The following is a 16,759-nucleotide window of genomic DNA, read 5'->3' as shown; positions in this document are numbered from 1 at the left end:
GACGACATTTCTCCAACGAGGGAAGTCACACACGCACTCAATCTGCGTATAGTACTAGTGCGCTATCGAGACCCTGCAGTGCTTATACCGCTTATAGTACGTACGAATCGTCGTTGGTTTACATACTACATATATGTATGTTATCGGATCCGCAAAAGAGCTATTGGTGAAACGACGATCGAAACACAGATGCTTTCAATGTTCTTTAGTTCTTGCGTTCTTACTACGTGTGTATGTGGTCCTATATACATACTTATACTTTGCATCGAGTCTCTTCTTTGAAAATTCATTTAAAAGTTAGATATACCAGTATATATTTACTATTTTGACTGTTCATTGTCTATTAAGAGGGCGCTACTTTATGCTCATGTTTTGCGATCAAGAATATAAATTCATTACATTTTGCAATTTACAGAAACGATCTTTGACTTTAATTATGCATCTAGTTTTAAACCATTCTTATATCATGTTATGAGTAATACATATGTAAATATTTTAAAGAGCAAAAGTTCGTTATTCAATACAAAAAAGGATCTGTATTAAATGTAAATGAGTAATAAATACGTTGTTCATATAATTTTAGCTAAGCTCGAATTATGAAGAAATGAATACATAAAAATTTGATACATAAATGTACATAGTGGGATTATTGTAATATTATATAAACTCAATATATAATACATATATACAAAATGTAAGAAAATGTTTTACAAATAACATCTCTGTAGATACTTATTTATTATAAAAAAAAATCATGTCGTCACTGAGTAGTGTTCCTTATATTTTGATTTTTAAAATACATAGTATTAAATGTATGAGATTTTATTTCTTTTACAAAAAAGCAGTTGTTTCCATAGTTACGATTTTCCTCTTGTATCATAACATTATATGCTATACACACATTATATGTAACATAGTGAGGTCATTAAAACTTTATTGTATAGAGACAATTCAATGTTTTGTGAATAGAAAAATTATCCTAAAAGGATGACTACTTTTATACCGAATGTGCATATTAAAGATGGAGAATACACAAAAGCAATTTATTCAATGGTACAATTCACTTACATGTCAGAAATTCTATTACTTCTTTTGTTAGTGTTTAAAGTTTAGAGATTACTTAACTATTTAAAAATTTGTTCCTTTAATTACAAGTATACAATTAATATTTAAATATCATATATGTATTAAAATCAAATGATAAATTTTAAACGCGATTTTTTTAAATATTGAAAAAGTACAGTACGGAAATTAATTTTTCAGATTAAAGAACAACGATATTCAGAAACAATAAAAGTTTTGATTATTCTTCTAGATTTTTACCCCATTGTATGTATGACTACATTGAAATATCAATTTCTTTATCAATATCAATGTTCTGTGCTAATAACTTATTTTACAGTCTAGGCCTTGTTTGTCTCTTCTTGCTCACTGTTATTTTTATACACAAGATTTCATAGCTTCTGCACAATGTTATGAAAAATTAGTTCAATTATGTCCTAATGAAAGTATATATAAGTTGTATCATGCTCAATCTTTACACCAAGCATGTATGTATCAAGAGGCTTGGACAATATGTTCCAACATCATTAATCAAAGTAATTTGGAATTTAAAATAAAGAAACTACAAGCAGCAATAAAATATGGGCAAGAAGATGTTGTCACTGCGAAAAATCTTGTAGATCAATGTCCAATGGATGATGTTGATACAGAAATTAATTTAGGATGTCTTCTATATAAGGTACAAAAAATACCAAAGGAAAGGAAGTAAAATTTTTGTTTATGTAATAATGTATACTACTTTCTTGTTTAGGAGGAACAGTATGAACAAGCTCTAAAAAAATTTGTAAATGCATTGCAAATTGTAGGTTTCAAGCCTCATTTATCGTACAATGTGGCACTTTGTTATTTTAAATTAAAAGAATATGCTGCATCATTAAAACATATCGGTAACATTTATATTGTTATAAATCATTAGGTTCATAAGCAAATATTTAAAATATAATATTTTATGTTAACACATATTATGCATGTGATAGCTGATATTATAGAACAAGGAATAAGGGAACATCCAGAATTAGGAGTGGGTATGACAACAGAAGGTATAGAAGTACGCAGTGTTGGAAATACATTAACACTTCATGAAACAGCTTTAACAGAAGCATTTAACTTGAAAGCAGCCATAGAATATCAATTACAAAATTGTAATCATTTCATAGTTTAATTTAATTTTTTAAGTTTAAGTTTCCATAGGGTATTTAATATTTCATGCTCTTTATTTATTGCTTTTAGATGAATCAGCAAAAGAAGCATTAACAGATATGCCTCCTAGATCTGAAGAAGAACTTGATGCTGTCACTTTGCATAATCAGGCTTTAATAAATATGGATACAAAACCAAATGAGGGATTTGAGAAACTTCAGTTTTTACTACAACAAAATCCATTTCCACCTGAAACTTTTGCAAACTTATTATTGTTATATTGCAAATACCAATATTATGATCTAGCAGCAGATGTTCTTGCTGAAAATGTACACTTGACCTATAAATATTTAACATCAGTAAGTATGATTTTTATTATTATATTGTTAGATACACTGTAAAATAGATGTCTCAAGAAAAATATTTTAATAATTTAAAAATATATAAAATCAGCATGAAAATTAAATTTACATTCTAGTTTTTATGCTTTCATTCATTAGCATATTTAGTTTTTGAATGTTTACACTTTTTAGTATGTTTTCTTGAACTTTCTGAATGCTTTCGTTTATGAGCTTTCACATCATGACTATAAAAACTATCATTAGAATTTTTATCACTACAAGAACTCTCATATTTCTTCTTTTTCTTTTTTTGGTGTTTAAAATATTCCTTCTTTTTCTTTTTAATTACATCTTTTTCATCAGAATCACTATTAAGTGCATCTTGTTTGATTTTTTTTGCTTTCTTTTTCTTTTTTAATTTCTTTTGTTTATGTTTTGTGTCTTTTTTACTTATATCACTTTGTATTTGTATAATATCTTGTTTTTCTTCAATTTCTGGGATCAATTCATACCTTTTTCCATCAGGACTCATAAAACAGTCTTTAGATAAATGACCAGCAGTTCCACATTTCATACATGTAGTGTTAAAGATTGCTTCTAAGTGTATAGTTCTACGATCATGTTTTTCTATAGGCTTTTTCTTTTGCACATCTCTTTGTAGCTGTATTCCATTTGGATCTAAATCTGTGCCATTTCCTTGATTTACATACTTCATAGATAGTCCTATTTTGCCATCATCTCCAATATAAATAACTTTACACCATATACGTTCTCCTTTTTGCAAAACTTCTCCAACATTATCGATATGAGCACAGCTTACCTAATGAAATTATGAAAACATATAAAATTACAAAAATACAAACTAATTGTATTGTAGAATATAAATAAGTTAATTGATTGCGAATATATTTTCTTAATACCTGTGATTTGTGTATCAATCCTTGGTAGGAGCAACCTGGAATTCTGATAAAAGCTCCATAATTTTGTACAGATGCAACTTCTCCAATAAATATTTGATTTAATTTGCACGTAGTCATTTCTGTAAATGCATTTAGGCAAGAAGCAACAACAATAGATAAATATCAGACAAACTTGATGCAAAGGTTAGGTTTATTCATACTTATAATGCTAAATGCAGGACTGTAGCAAGAAAATGAACTTTAGAATGCAGAGAATGATAAATGAAAATGTTATTAATATATTCTTGTATTCAATACAAATTTGTGAAAATTAAAAGTAATATGAAAATTTTTATTATAATTATAATAATATTTGTTTCACAGTATTTATATGATTTTTTGGATGCATTAATCACACAACAAACTTCACCAGAAGAAGCATATCGCAAATTTGACGATCTCGGTAACAAACATATGGAAATATTGCGGAAAGCAACAAAAAGAGTTCAGGAAGCACGATTAAATCATGACGATAGCGCTGTTAAAAAAGCTGTTAATGATTACGAGGAAGCTTTAGAAAGATATGTTCCAGTTTTAATGGCACAGGCTAAAATTTATTGGGAACTTGGAAATTATACGCAAGTCGAAAAAATTTTTAGGAAAAGCGTCGAATTTTGCAATGAACATGATATATGGAAATTAAATGTAGCTCACACCCTTTTTATGCAAGAAAATAAGTTTAAAGAAGCAACGGGATTTTATGAGCCAATTGTTAGAAAAAGATATGATAATGTTAGTTGTTTCATCCTTAGCTTTTTATAGTGCGATCTATACATATATGTATGTTAATATGGAAATTATTAAATATTATAAAACGTTTAGATTTTAGATGTGAGCGCTATAGTACTCGCAAATTTATGTGTAAGTTATATCATGACATCCCAAAATGCGGAAGCTGAAGGATTAATGAAAAAGATAGAAAAAGAAGAGCAAGTTGTTTCACGAGAGGATCAAGATAAAAAATTATTTCATTTATGTATTGTGAATTTGGTAATCGGAACTTTATATTGTTCTAAAGGAAATTACGAATTCGGGATATCTAGAGTGATGAAAAGTTTGGAACCTTACAATAAAAAGTTAGGAACAGATACTTGGTTTTACGCGAAGAGGTGTTTTCTGTCCCTTTTAGAACAGTTGGCTAAACAATTAGTAGTTTTAAAAGACACTATACTCCAGGAGTGTATACAATTTTTAGAACACTGTGAAGGTATGCATTTTCCATTTTTATATATTTAACAATATTTTCGTACAATTGTTGAAATATTATTACTTTTTTTCTAGTTTACGGAAGGGACGTGGTAACAATAGTAGAAGAGCCTTTTGATATGCAAGATATGTTTTCTATTACTCCAAATGGAAAGCAAACGGTTGTTTATGAAGCGCGATATTTGAAAGCCCTATTTTTAAAATTACAGATGTCTTAAATATATATATATATATTTATTTATATTTATTTATTCATATTTATATATGCATAATATGTACAAAACTTATAAAATATTATTGAAGTATTATAACGAAATGTATATAGAAATATATTAATTACAAATTACGACATCTAAATGTGTACTACTCATTATTTAGAAAAAATTTTAATTGTTATATATTCGCTTTTAATTTATGAAAGTGAAATCTTGAAAATGCATTGAGAATTTAAAAATGATTTTTCATGTTTTCATTTTCAAGTTACATACTTGATGATTTACTGCGTACGTCAGTCTAGTGAAAATGGTGGTCGACATGGAGTTACAGGAAGCTAAGGATTACGTTCTTCAGCTTATGAAAGACAAAGATAAAATTGAATCGGATTTGAAGGCTTTAAAAGAAATCTTAGATATTGTATGTACATATATTGATATATTTTAAATTTGTACAGAATATCTGTTTAATGATGTTATTGAAAATAAACATAATATAGTTTATAATAGAATGATCTGTCAAATTTTCGAAGAAATGACCGAATTTTTATACATATGTATGAATTGTAGAGTCATGTTGGCATGGATGATCCTCTGGTGGACTGCGAAGGATATCCACGAAATGACATTGATGTTTACCAAGTGAGACATGTGAGATATAAGATAATATGTGCGTCTAATTACTACGCAATTTTCTCGCATGAGATTCTATTAACTTGGACTTATTAGTACATTATTGAGTGATTAGGTCTCAGAAATGATCATAAAACATTGATGAAGAAAATAGAAGAAGGTTTGCATAAACTGCATGCTCTAGCAGGAGATCAAGCAGAAAATTCTCTTGCAACTACAACTATTGTTCAAGATAATGCACAATTGGATCCTTTCTTGAAAGTGAATTTAGTATCCTCAGGTTCTCCAGCAGAAATAGCGGTAAAAAATTTATTTTAGATTTCCATAATGTTTCTAACTCATGAAACTGTAATTTACAAATGTTAAATTATATAGGGAATCCAAGTTGATGATCTCATCTTAGAATTTGGTTCCATTGATTGCCGGAATTTTAAATCGTTAAAAGATATTGGAACTTTGGTACAAAATAGCAGATATAAGACAGTAAATATAAAAATCAAACGTGGGTCTATTATTGTAGCCCTGACTTTAATTCCACGTCCTTGGATTGGTAATGGTCTTTTGGGTTGCAATGTAATACCTATAGAGTCAGTTGAAAGATAAAGCTTTGTGAGAGAATTTTTATTTATATGTTGGCTTTGTGTGTATATTAGTCAATAAAAGAATATTTATAAATTATTGCATTTATAATTATTGCATTCATAGTATATTTTTTCTATGCAATGATCTTGGAGTTGGCATTAAATAAATGTTAGAGATATAATCCTAAGATGTTGGGTAGTTAGAGACCTTGAAATTCAGTACATATAATCTATCAATATGAATTTTCACTTTAGTATTTAAAGTGAGTTGCTATAGAGTTAAGCAGATTCGAGGAAGCATCAGTAGGTACTAAAAAGCAGCAGCATGATGCATTTTTCATTGATTGCAAGTTATAAGTTGTATTATTACTGCATATTAATTTATTTATTAACATTTCTTCTGTATAGACAATGTTCAGCTTAATTCTTTGTTGATATCAAGTGTTAGGTCACACTAATACTTCGGAGTATTCTGATCAATGTCTATGGTTGCTTGTTTATACTTTATACCCATTCTATAATTCTGAAACATTGCTTGAAGTGTGGAGGGGAAACAAAAGTGTAGATATTTCTGCCGATATAGTAACTATAATTCCACGTGAACAAAAATAGACAGCAATGCTCTGTGATGATGTTCAACGTAGTGGTACAAACATAAGAACACAAGATAATTTATCTTATTTCTTAAATGAAACAAAAGCTATAAACAAAGAACAATTACTAGTAAACAGACCACAGTTTTATGTAGGTATTTAATTATGTAGGTATTAATCATTACTTCTTAAACCCTACTACAATATTGAAATACATATCTTATGAGCAATAATATGAAAGCTATTCATATGATTATGATATGATGATTCATATGATGCTCATAAGGTATATATTTCAATATTACAGAGAAACAAATGCAGAGATACAAGTCTTCAAAACAAATAATAAGATATTGTTAGGATTTCAACTGGATTTTATGATTTGGAAAGATATATGTATTAATGAATCAAAGCGATTTTAGATATTAGTATTTATATGTTATATTGTTAATAATAGAAAATAATTTTGCTTGCAGAAAATTGTATTAATGTTAATATTAGATTTGATTAAGCATGAAATGATTTATAGGTAAAATCGAAATACTTTTATTTCCAATCTCTGACTTCAAAATAGTGCTGAATTTTTATTTGGTTTAATGTTCCATATTTCACTTTTGAATTTTATATTTAGATGTAGTTAAAATATGTATAATTATTTACGAATCACTGTACGAGATTTTGGACTATTTTATGCTTTATTAACTTTTCATAAATATCTTTGAATACACTCTTTTCAGCACTACATCGCAGACAAGGTACAAAATAGACGTGACATGCAATCGATGCAATGCTTTTTCATGATCCACGACTTGTTTTGAGAGTTACCTGATCTCCTTACCATTTTTATGTCACATGCGATGTTATCCATTTAATATAGTATTAGATAATTCCTATATTCGCTGTAGCAAATCGCAGAGGGTGTAAATTCGAGCTATCGCGGGGAGACGCGGTCGCGAGAAAACGCGTCAACGGGAGTCGCAAATTCCCGTTACGATTGTAATAATTGACACCACGAATAGTTCGATTCCCTTATTTCAGTTAGAATAATAGGGGTGGTTGTTGTAGTATAACACTGTGATTCACGGAGTTATAAAAATGTATATTTCCAACACTTTGTACAATCACACAAATTAGTAACGCCGTTGATTAAGATGCAGGTAACGAAGAAAAGGATTATTCGTAGATGTTGACCTTGATTGACTAGCTAGACACTTTGAGAGCCGTAGGAACTCTCGGACCTGTAGGTACTGTGAGAGCTGTAGGAACTCTCGAACCTGTAGGCACTGTGAGAGCTGTAGGAACTCTCGGACCTGTAGGCACTGTGAGAGCTATAGGGACTCTGAAGTTCGTTCTGATGTGATTACGGAGGAAAGCTCGGTATGGGTGTGCCCTTTGAACGAAGAACGCGGATTCGTTGCTCACATTTTTAGTTAGGAAAGTGAGGGCAATGATCCGTGATGCCGATTGGTTATGACCAATGTTGGGAAGGAAGATAGGAGGAAGAAGCCTCCTACCAACGTGGTTCATGGTCGACATTGTTTATGGGAAAACCCGGATTTTCCGTTAGGTAGATCTCCGCTTTTTGCGTTAGGCCACTATCCGCTTTCTCCGTAATTCTTAAGAGCGCGTAATAAACCCAAGGACCTTTCTAAAAACCAACCGAAAACACTTCTAGGATTAGAAAGTCTTTTCGAGCAAACAGATTGGCTTAAACCATATGTGCGAACAATGCAGTTGGAAGTTCAAGTTTATGGTGGGTCCTTGGGCCTATTGAGGGTTCGAAGGGTTTTTTTTCTTTATTTATTAGTATATTTACAAGCAATTCTCGTTGATAATTTTCAGTAACTTCATTTGGCGTGATACAATGACATGGCTTATAATAGTTTAATATTGTTGGTTCTAGTAGAATCTAAGGATTTAATCTAGAGGGTATTTTCTTTTTAGTCTGCGGATCTGGTCCGTCGTGTCTAGTAGTTGGGTGACTAATGGGTTGTGGTGGTTGTTGACTCTTGTGTTATATCTGCTTCTGGACTTGTGTATTTCATCTTTGACTGTAGGTATCTTGAGGTCACGGTGGATTGTTTCGTTGGTAACATACCAGGGTGCATTTAATAGGGATCTTAGCGTTTTCGATTGGAAGCGTTGGAGTATTTCAATGTTGGAATTACTTGCTATTCCCCATAATTAGATTCCGTAGGTCCAGACAAGTTTTATTACGGTCTTATAGAGCGTAATTTTGTTCTGCGTGCTTAGGTTGGAGCGACGGCCAATGAGCCAATAAAATTTTTTGAGTTTGTCCCTGAGTTGTTTAGATTTGTCTAAGATATGTTGTTTCCAGGTTAATCTCTTGTCCAGAGTCATGCCCAGGTATCTGTCTGTGTCCTTGTTGGGAACTGTTATATTGTTAATGGAGACCTGTGGACAGGTTTGTTTTCGCAGCGTGGAGGTTACATGTGTGGATTTTTTTTCATTAATTTTGAAGACCCATTTATGGAACCACTTTTCCATTGAGTCGAGACCTCGCTGGAGAGTGGATGAGGCTATTATCGGGTTGGCGTGGGACGCTAATAGTGCTGTGTCGTCGGAAAATGTTGCTATGGTTATTTCTGTCGAAATTGGTAAATCGGCAGTGTAGATGGAGAATAGAAGGGGTCCGAGGACACTGCCTTGGGGTATGCCCGCTTCTATTGGGAAAGTTGTGGTAATGGCGTCTACGTATTTAACCATGAATTGCCTATTGGTTAGGTAGAACTTTAGGATGGAGTAGTAAGTGTGTGGTAGGACATTTTAAGTTTGTAAAGAAGCCCTTCGTGCCATACTTTGTCGAATGCCTGTTGAATATCAAGGAATACCGCTGAGCAGTATTTTTTCTTTTCGTGGGTTTGGCTGATATTGTGTGTCATTCGGTGGATTTGCTCTATTGTGGAATGCTGCTTCCGAAAGTCGAATTGATGATCTGGAAGGGTTTTCAGATCCTCTAGGAATGGAAGGAGTCGATTCGTTAGCAACTTTTCGAATAGTTTTGACAAAGTGGGTAGAAGACTAATTGGGCGATAGGAGCTAGTTTCGTGTATTGGTTTTCCGGGTTTAGGGATGAGCGTAATTTGTGACGTTTTCTAGGTTTTGGGATAGTATTCAAGGCGAAGAATTGCGTTGAAGATTGAAGAAATGAGTGCAATCCCTTTTACAGGTAGTTCCTTAATTGCTTTGTTACTTATTTGATCATGCCCCGGTGCTTTCCTAGGGATCAGACGATGGATTAATTCGGTAACCTCTAGAGAAGTGAAAGGTTTAATGGGGAGAGACATTTGGAAGGGAGAATGCAGGTATTCTGTTATTTCCGGAGCGGTATTGGAGGAATGAGGTTTAAAAACGTTGGATAGGTAGTTGGCAGTTCCGCCTGGGCAGGCGACCTAAACGAACGTGCGAAACAGTGCTCCAGTGAAAGTGCGGCAAGAGAGAAGAGAAAGGGACAAAGTTAACGCCAAAAATAGACAAAACGTGGAATCATGCAGATTCCACCAATAAAAATAATTAACTCCGGTGAAACATTTTTCATAAATAAAGCTACAGACTCTACATATGTAGAGAAAAATGATGATATTATGGAAACAACACAATCCGACGGGGAGCAAAACATGTCAATACACCAGGAAGAAAGCTGGACGGTGGCAACCTCCAGCAAAAAACGTAAGGTAACCCCGCTCGCAAGCGCGAGGAAAATTGATACATATGAAAAAAAACAATGGCTACAAGATATCAAGCTACACAACCCATTCAGCGCACTGCCAGAAGAGGCAGCAACAGACCCAACTGAAAGTCCGACAAACCGTACTCCCAAACCACCACCGATATACGTAGACGCAAAAATAATCGACCTCCTCATCGAACTACTAAATAACATCGCAGGGAAGGATAACTATATCATCAAACAAATAAAAATAGACCAGGTGAAGGTGCAAACCAACACCCCAGAAACATTCAGAAAAATTACAAGATCACTAAAAGAAAAAAATGCAGCATATCACACTTTTCAGCTCAAAACCGACAAAAGCTACAAAGCAGTAATCAGGGGACTACACCCAAAAACAAATACTGGAAAAATAAGTGAAGAACTGGCAAAAATCGGTCACCAGGTAAGGTCAATAAATAACATAAACAAATACGATACCAAACAACCATTACCGCTATTCCTGGTTGAACTAGAACCTAAAAACAACAATAAAGAAATATACGATATAGAAAAAACTGCTAAACACAATAGTAAAAGTTGAGCCTCCCAGATATAAAAAAGAAATCCCACAATGCATAAGGTGCCAACAATACGGACACACCAAAAACTATTGTAATAGAACCCCGGCATGCGTTAAATGCGCAAAAAATCATCTCACGACACACTGCCCATCCACGGGAAAAATTGAGGAGGTTAAATGCTACAACTGTAACGGAAACCACCCAGCCAGCTATAAAGGATGTGAAGTAAGAAAACAATTACAACGTAAACTGTTCCCGCCCCTACGAAGCAGAACAATCACTAACACATAAGCCCAACAGGACAGCACAAATCCTGAAATAATTCCAAGTACAGAGCAAGCTACAAACACCAAACCTATCAGCACCAACACCATTGGTGGTCTAAGCTATGCCCAAATAACCAGCCAATCAACACATACACACAACCAACACCACAGCAATAGTAACAATGACACTGCAGAAATCAAAGAACTGCTCAAACAATCCATAAAGAACACCGAAATGCTAACCAGAATGATAAGCGAATAAAACGCAGTACTAAAACAGCAAACTCAACAAATCACAGTCATGCTACAACTAATTACAAACGTGCTAAGCAAAAAATAAAAACGGACACTCTAAAAATAGCAGCCTGGAACTCAAACGGCCTGCAACAACGGGCCCTCGAAATTAAAACATTCATATACAATAGCAATATAGACATACTACTTGTCTCAGAAACACACTTCACTACAAAAAGCTACTTGAAAATACCATACTATACCATATATGATACCAAACACCCCTCAGGAAAAGCTCACGGAGGGACAGCAGTGATAGTCAGAAACGATATCAAACATTATCTACACAGCCAAGTTAACAAAGAATATTTACAAGCAACCACTGTTACAGTTCAAACGAGCAGCAACTACTTCCAGTTGTCAGCAGTATATGTGCCTCCGCGACACAAAATAACAACACAAATGTGGGAAGAATACTTCCAGGACCTAGGGGACAAATACATCGCAGCGGGAGACTACAACTCAAAGCACACGCTTTGGGGGTCAAGAAACATTACACCTCGAGGTAGAACACTGGAAAAATACATTAGAAATAATAACCTCAATATATTATCCACAGGAACACCGACACATTGGCCGACTGACCTTAACAAAAAACCAGATCTTCTGGACTTTGCAGTTACAAGGGGACTAAACACAAATAAACTAAAAATAACACCCAACCTCGAGCTCAGCTCCGATCATACACCCATAATAATTGAATACAGAAACAAACCAATTTACTATAGTAAACCAGAAACACTATGCAATAAAACCACCAAATGGCAAACTTTCAAAGAAATAATAGAAAGCAAAATAAACTGCAACATCCCGTTAAAAACTCCTGAACACATAGAACAGGCAGTAGCAACATTGACAGCAACTATTCAGGAAGCAGCAAGGACAACCACTACTCCCGAACCAACCAGCAGACAAACAATAACAATCCCGCAAGAAATACTCGACAAAATCAAAGAAAAAAGAAAAGCAAAAGCAAAATGGCAAAAATACAGAACCCGAGAAAACAAAAAACACCTAAACAAACTTGCAAAGGAAATAAAAAACAAAATAAAGGAGCACAACGATAACGAATTCGCAAAGTTCATAGGGACACTCTCCACACACGAGAACACCAACTATTCACTATGGAAAGCCACGAAAAAAATAAGGAAGCCAATAATACCCGTCCCGGCAGTCAGAAAAGCAGATAACACATGGGCAAGAAGCAACGAAGAACAAGCTGAAGAATTCTCCAACCACCTCTGCAACACATTCACACCACACATTATCAACAACAGCAACCTCAAAAGTCATACGGAGGAGGATCCACAAACCACTACTACCACAGCCGACTAGGAATACACCATACCTAAAACATCGGCACAAGAAATTAGAAACATAATTGATAAAACAAAAAACAACGAAGCGCAAGGAATCGACCTAATCAATGGTAAAATCTTGAAAAACCTTCCGCCAAAAGCAATAAGACTAATAACAATAATATTCAATGCAATTCTAAGAATTCAATACTTCCCCAAACCATGGAAATTAGCACAGATCAAAATGTTACATAAACCAGGCAAAGACCCGCACCAAACTGCATCTTACAGACCAATATCACTGCTTCCAGTATTTTCCAAAATACTGGAAAACATAATATACGACCGCATAAAACCAATAATAGAGACAAAAAAACTAATACCGGATCACCAATTTGGTTTCAGAAACAAACACTCCACGATAGAGCAAATGCACAGGCTTATAAACGAAATAATAGTAGCACTAGAAAACAAGGAATACTGCACAGCCCTCTTTATAGACATAGAGAAAGCATTCGATAAAATTAACCATGAAAGTCTACTACAAACAATTAGGGAACAATTCCCGGAGCAAATACACCACTTAATAAAATCCTACCTAAGCAGCAGAACCTTCGTAATAAAAATCAAGGACACACATTCTCAAGTTAAAGACATCAAGGCCGGGGTACCACAAGGAAGCGTCCTAGGCCCAATACTATACACATTATACACGGCGAACATACCAACAACTACCAACAGCACAGTATTGACATTCGCGGACGACACAGCTAGTCAGGCATACTAACCCAGAAACGGCAGTCAAAATATTACAAGAACATATCGTAAAAATAGAAAATTGGCTACAAGAAAAACAAATAAAAGCAAACCCGAATAAATGCAACCATATTACATTCACGCTACGGAAAAAGATACCACCAAACATCCTATTGAACGGCACGCATATAACGCAAACAAAGCATGTCAAATACCTAGGACTCCACTTAGATCAAAAACTCACCTGGAAACTACACATCAAATCAATAGTAGAAAAAATACAGAAAACAAGAAGACAAATGCATTGGCTAACAAGCCGAAAATCCAAACTAAGCACAGAAAACAAATTAAAAATATATAAAACGATCATAAAACCAATCTGGACGTACGGAATACCACTATGGGGGACGGCAGCAATGAGCCATATAATCAAAATAGAGGTAATACAGGCTAAAATCCTCAGGACAATAGTAAACGGACCTTGGTACGTCAGAAACGAAGATATACGAAGGGACCTGGGAATGCCAACGGTCATGGAAGAAATCAGCAGATACTCCGAGAAATACAAATTAAGAATAGCAACACACATAAACCGGCTAGCTGCGGAAACATACAAAATCATAAATATGGACAGAAGACTAAAAAGGAAGCACCCAGCAGACCTTATAAAGGACATAACCTAAGAAACACGAGGATGGTACCCCGCTGGGGGTAGCCACCAACATGCTAATTTAACCGTTAAAAAATTCCACCAAATGTCCAAATTGGACAAATTGTGAATTTTAATAAATAAAAAAAAAAAAAAAAAAAAGAAAAAGGTAGTTGGCGAAGAGGTTGGCCTTTTCCATAAGGCTTCGTGCCCATCCGCCTTGCGGACAGCGAATTGGTGGGATTATTTGAGAGGGACGCGTGAGTTTCTTGGAAGCTTTCCATAGTGAATAGTTGGAGTCGGCAGTGGGGGACAAATTGACGAGATATTTTTGAAAACAGTCATTTTTGTATTTTTTAATGATTTTGGTTAACTTCCTGGTTGCGTTGTTTAGTTTGCGTTTGTCGTCCGGTATTCTATGGGCCTGCCATGCTCTTCTTAGTCTTCGTTTTTCTGTGATTTTGTTTAATATGTAATGGGGATATTCGTGTTTGCTGATAGAAATCTTAGTAGGTGTGGAGGAGCGGATGGCGTTTATTATGCTCGTGTTTAAGTATTCTGTGGCAGTTTCGATATCTGCCTTTGTTTTTAGTGAGATTGAGCGGTTAAAGATTTCTCTAAAGAGCTGCCAGTTGGTGAGTTGGTTGTGAATAAGGCCATTAGGTGGGTTCTCGATTATTGCTGAACCGACTGTTGCTATTACGGGGGAGTGGTCGGAAGAGAGTTCAGTCGAGAAGTTGATTTGGACATATCTGGGCGAGATATTTTTGGTTATGAAGAAGTCGAGTAAATCGGGGATTTTATTAGTGTCAGTGGGCCAGTATGTGGGTTTATATGTGGTTAGGTAGTTGAGATTGTTGGTGGTTATGCTTTTCAGAAGGTTTTTGCCTCTTGCTGTGACAAATCTGCTGCCCCATTGGGTATGTTTGGCGTTATAGTCTCCTCCAGCTATGAATCTATTGCCCAGGGCGTCAAAGAGGCTGTCGAAGTTCTCATTAGCAATCGAGTGTCTGAGAGGGCAGTATACTGTTGAGGTGGTGATTGTACCATGTCAGTCTTCTATTGCTACGCTTGTGGCTTGAAGGTAATCTTTCTGGAATGATGGAAGCTCGTAGTTCTTAATGCTGGATTTGATGATGATTACGGTGCTGCCGTGTGCCTTTCCACTGGGGTGTTGGGTATGGTAGATGTTGTAGCCGTGTATTTTGAGGTAGTTTTTGTCGGTGAAGTGGGTTTCAGATATGAGCATTACGTCGATTTGCTGTTGTTTTAAGAAGAGTTCTAGTTCAAATTTGTGCTGAGCTAGACCGTTGTCGTTCCATATAGCTATACGCATTGGTTTTATTTTGCTTCTGTGCGTATTAATTTATCCATGAAGAGTGTAAGTAGTGACAGTAAGTTGTTAATTTGTTCTGTTTGCTTCTCGATAAGTTTTTCGAGTCTGGTGAAGTTGTCTGTGTTTTGTGGGGTGGGAATACTATTTTCTGTGTGTTCACTGTGGGTTTTCGAGTTTTTTACGTTTCCTTGTGTTGCCTGCGCATAGGATATTGATGGTGTGGTGAGTTTTCTTGTATGGTTATCTCCTAGGGTCTCAGTTTTGGATACTTAATATTATGTAGTGTTTTATAGGCTGAGCATCCTTTGTAGTTCGCAGTATGCACTCCTTGACAGTGGATGCACTTCGCGGGGGTTTCTGGGGATTCAGTGCATTGGTCTGTGGGGTGACTACCTGCACATTTTACGCACCGGAAGTTATGATTGCAGTATTTCTGCGTGTGGCCGTTCCTTTGGCACCTTTTGCATTGTACTATTTCTTTCTTTACAAGAGGTGGTTCGAACTTAACTATGGAGTTCATCAGCCGGTTGACGTTGTAGATTTCTTTGTTATTTTCTTTTTGTTTTATATCTATGAAAAATAGCGATAGTGGATTTTTTGAGATTCTATGTTTAATGTTGCTAATGTTGGTTACCTCATGGCCAAGATTTTGAAGTTCGAACTTTAGTTCGTCTAGGTCGACTGAGTGATGGATATTGCGTAGCACCACTCGAAATGGTCTTTCTTGCTTGAGTTGGTAAGTGTGGAAGTTGGCATTCAGGGTTTTTAACAACTTCGTTAATTTTCTGTATGCGTCTGGGTTGGCCGGCAGGGCTTTTACACTGTTGTTGCTGATTTTCAATTTATATTCGTCCTTGCCGATTTCTTTTTGGGTTGTCTTTGTCATTGATTGAATGTCAATGACATCATCGATGAAGATTGGCGCTGGGGGGGGGGTTTGTGTAGGTTGTGTATTTACCTCTGTGGTTTTATCCATAGCGACTTCAGCCTCCAGTATCGCGAACCTGTTGTGGGTGGTCACTTGGCTGGCTGGCGGGTTGGTTTGCCTTTTGCTCAAATTGGTCCTGCTAGCTTCGGGTTTGCGTTTTTTCGCAAGACGGTTTGTAAAGAGGGGTGTATTGCTCCTTTGCCATGGGGGAGGAAGAGCGGCGTTGTTGTAACTCTGCTCCGTAGAGCCCG

At 35.1% G+C, this 16,759-nt stretch overlaps 3 protein-coding genes across 6 annotated transcripts; 2 read left to right on the top strand and 1 right to left on the bottom strand.

Moving 5' to 3' along the window:
* Nucleotides 1–106: 106 nt before the first annotated feature.
* On the top strand, nucleotides 107–4,994 carry LOC100649058 (tetratricopeptide repeat protein 30A). 4 transcript variants are annotated; one of them, XM_020863294.2, is made up of 9 exons: nucleotides 107–231; nucleotides 1,264–1,329; nucleotides 1,403–1,741; nucleotides 1,814–1,949; nucleotides 2,040–2,204; nucleotides 2,293–2,561; nucleotides 3,827–4,234; nucleotides 4,325–4,709; nucleotides 4,784–4,994. In XM_020863294.2, exons 1-9 carry the CDS (start codon nucleotides 190–192, stop codon nucleotides 4,924–4,926), a joined length of 1,953 nt encoding a protein of 650 aa, XP_020718953.1. In that variant the 5' UTR covers nucleotides 107–189; the 3' UTR covers nucleotides 4,927–4,994. The 4 variants fall into 4 exon arrangements, with proteins under 4 accessions (XP_020718953.1, XP_020718954.1, XP_020718952.1 ...); XM_020863293.2 differs by having other exon boundaries at nucleotides 169–296; XM_048406095.1 differs by lacking the exon at nucleotides 107–231 and adding an exon at nucleotides 916–1,053.
* LOC105665807 (nucleolar protein of 40 kDa) lies at nucleotides 2,145–3,582 on the bottom strand. Its single transcript, XM_020863299.2, has 2 exons — nucleotides 3,464–3,582; nucleotides 2,145–3,363 (listed from the first exon to the last, which is right to left on the bottom strand). Exons 1-2 carry the CDS (start codon nucleotides 3,578–3,580, stop codon nucleotides 2,692–2,694), a joined length of 789 nt encoding a protein of 262 aa, XP_020718958.1. The 5' UTR covers nucleotides 3,581–3,582; the 3' UTR covers nucleotides 2,145–2,691.
* Nucleotides 4,995–5,188: 194 nt separating the features above from the next.
* Nucleotides 5,189–6,231, top strand: LOC100648631 (26S proteasome non-ATPase regulatory subunit 9). The gene is made up of 4 exons (XM_003395827.4): nucleotides 5,189–5,341; nucleotides 5,491–5,590; nucleotides 5,669–5,853; nucleotides 5,929–6,231. Exons 1-4 carry the CDS (start codon nucleotides 5,231–5,233, stop codon nucleotides 6,154–6,156), a joined length of 624 nt encoding a protein of 207 aa, XP_003395875.1. The 5' UTR covers nucleotides 5,189–5,230; the 3' UTR covers nucleotides 6,157–6,231.
* Nucleotides 6,232–16,759: the final 10,528 nt, after the last annotated feature.

This window comes from Bombus terrestris, chromosome 5, assembly GCF_910591885.1.
Source record: "Bombus terrestris chromosome 5, iyBomTerr1.2, whole genome shotgun sequence".
NCBI lineage: Eukaryota > Metazoa > Arthropoda > Insecta > Hymenoptera > Apidae > Bombus > Bombus terrestris.
The sequence above is the reverse complement of the archived record's forward strand: the minus strand, read 5'-3'. Positions and strand labels throughout refer to the sequence as shown.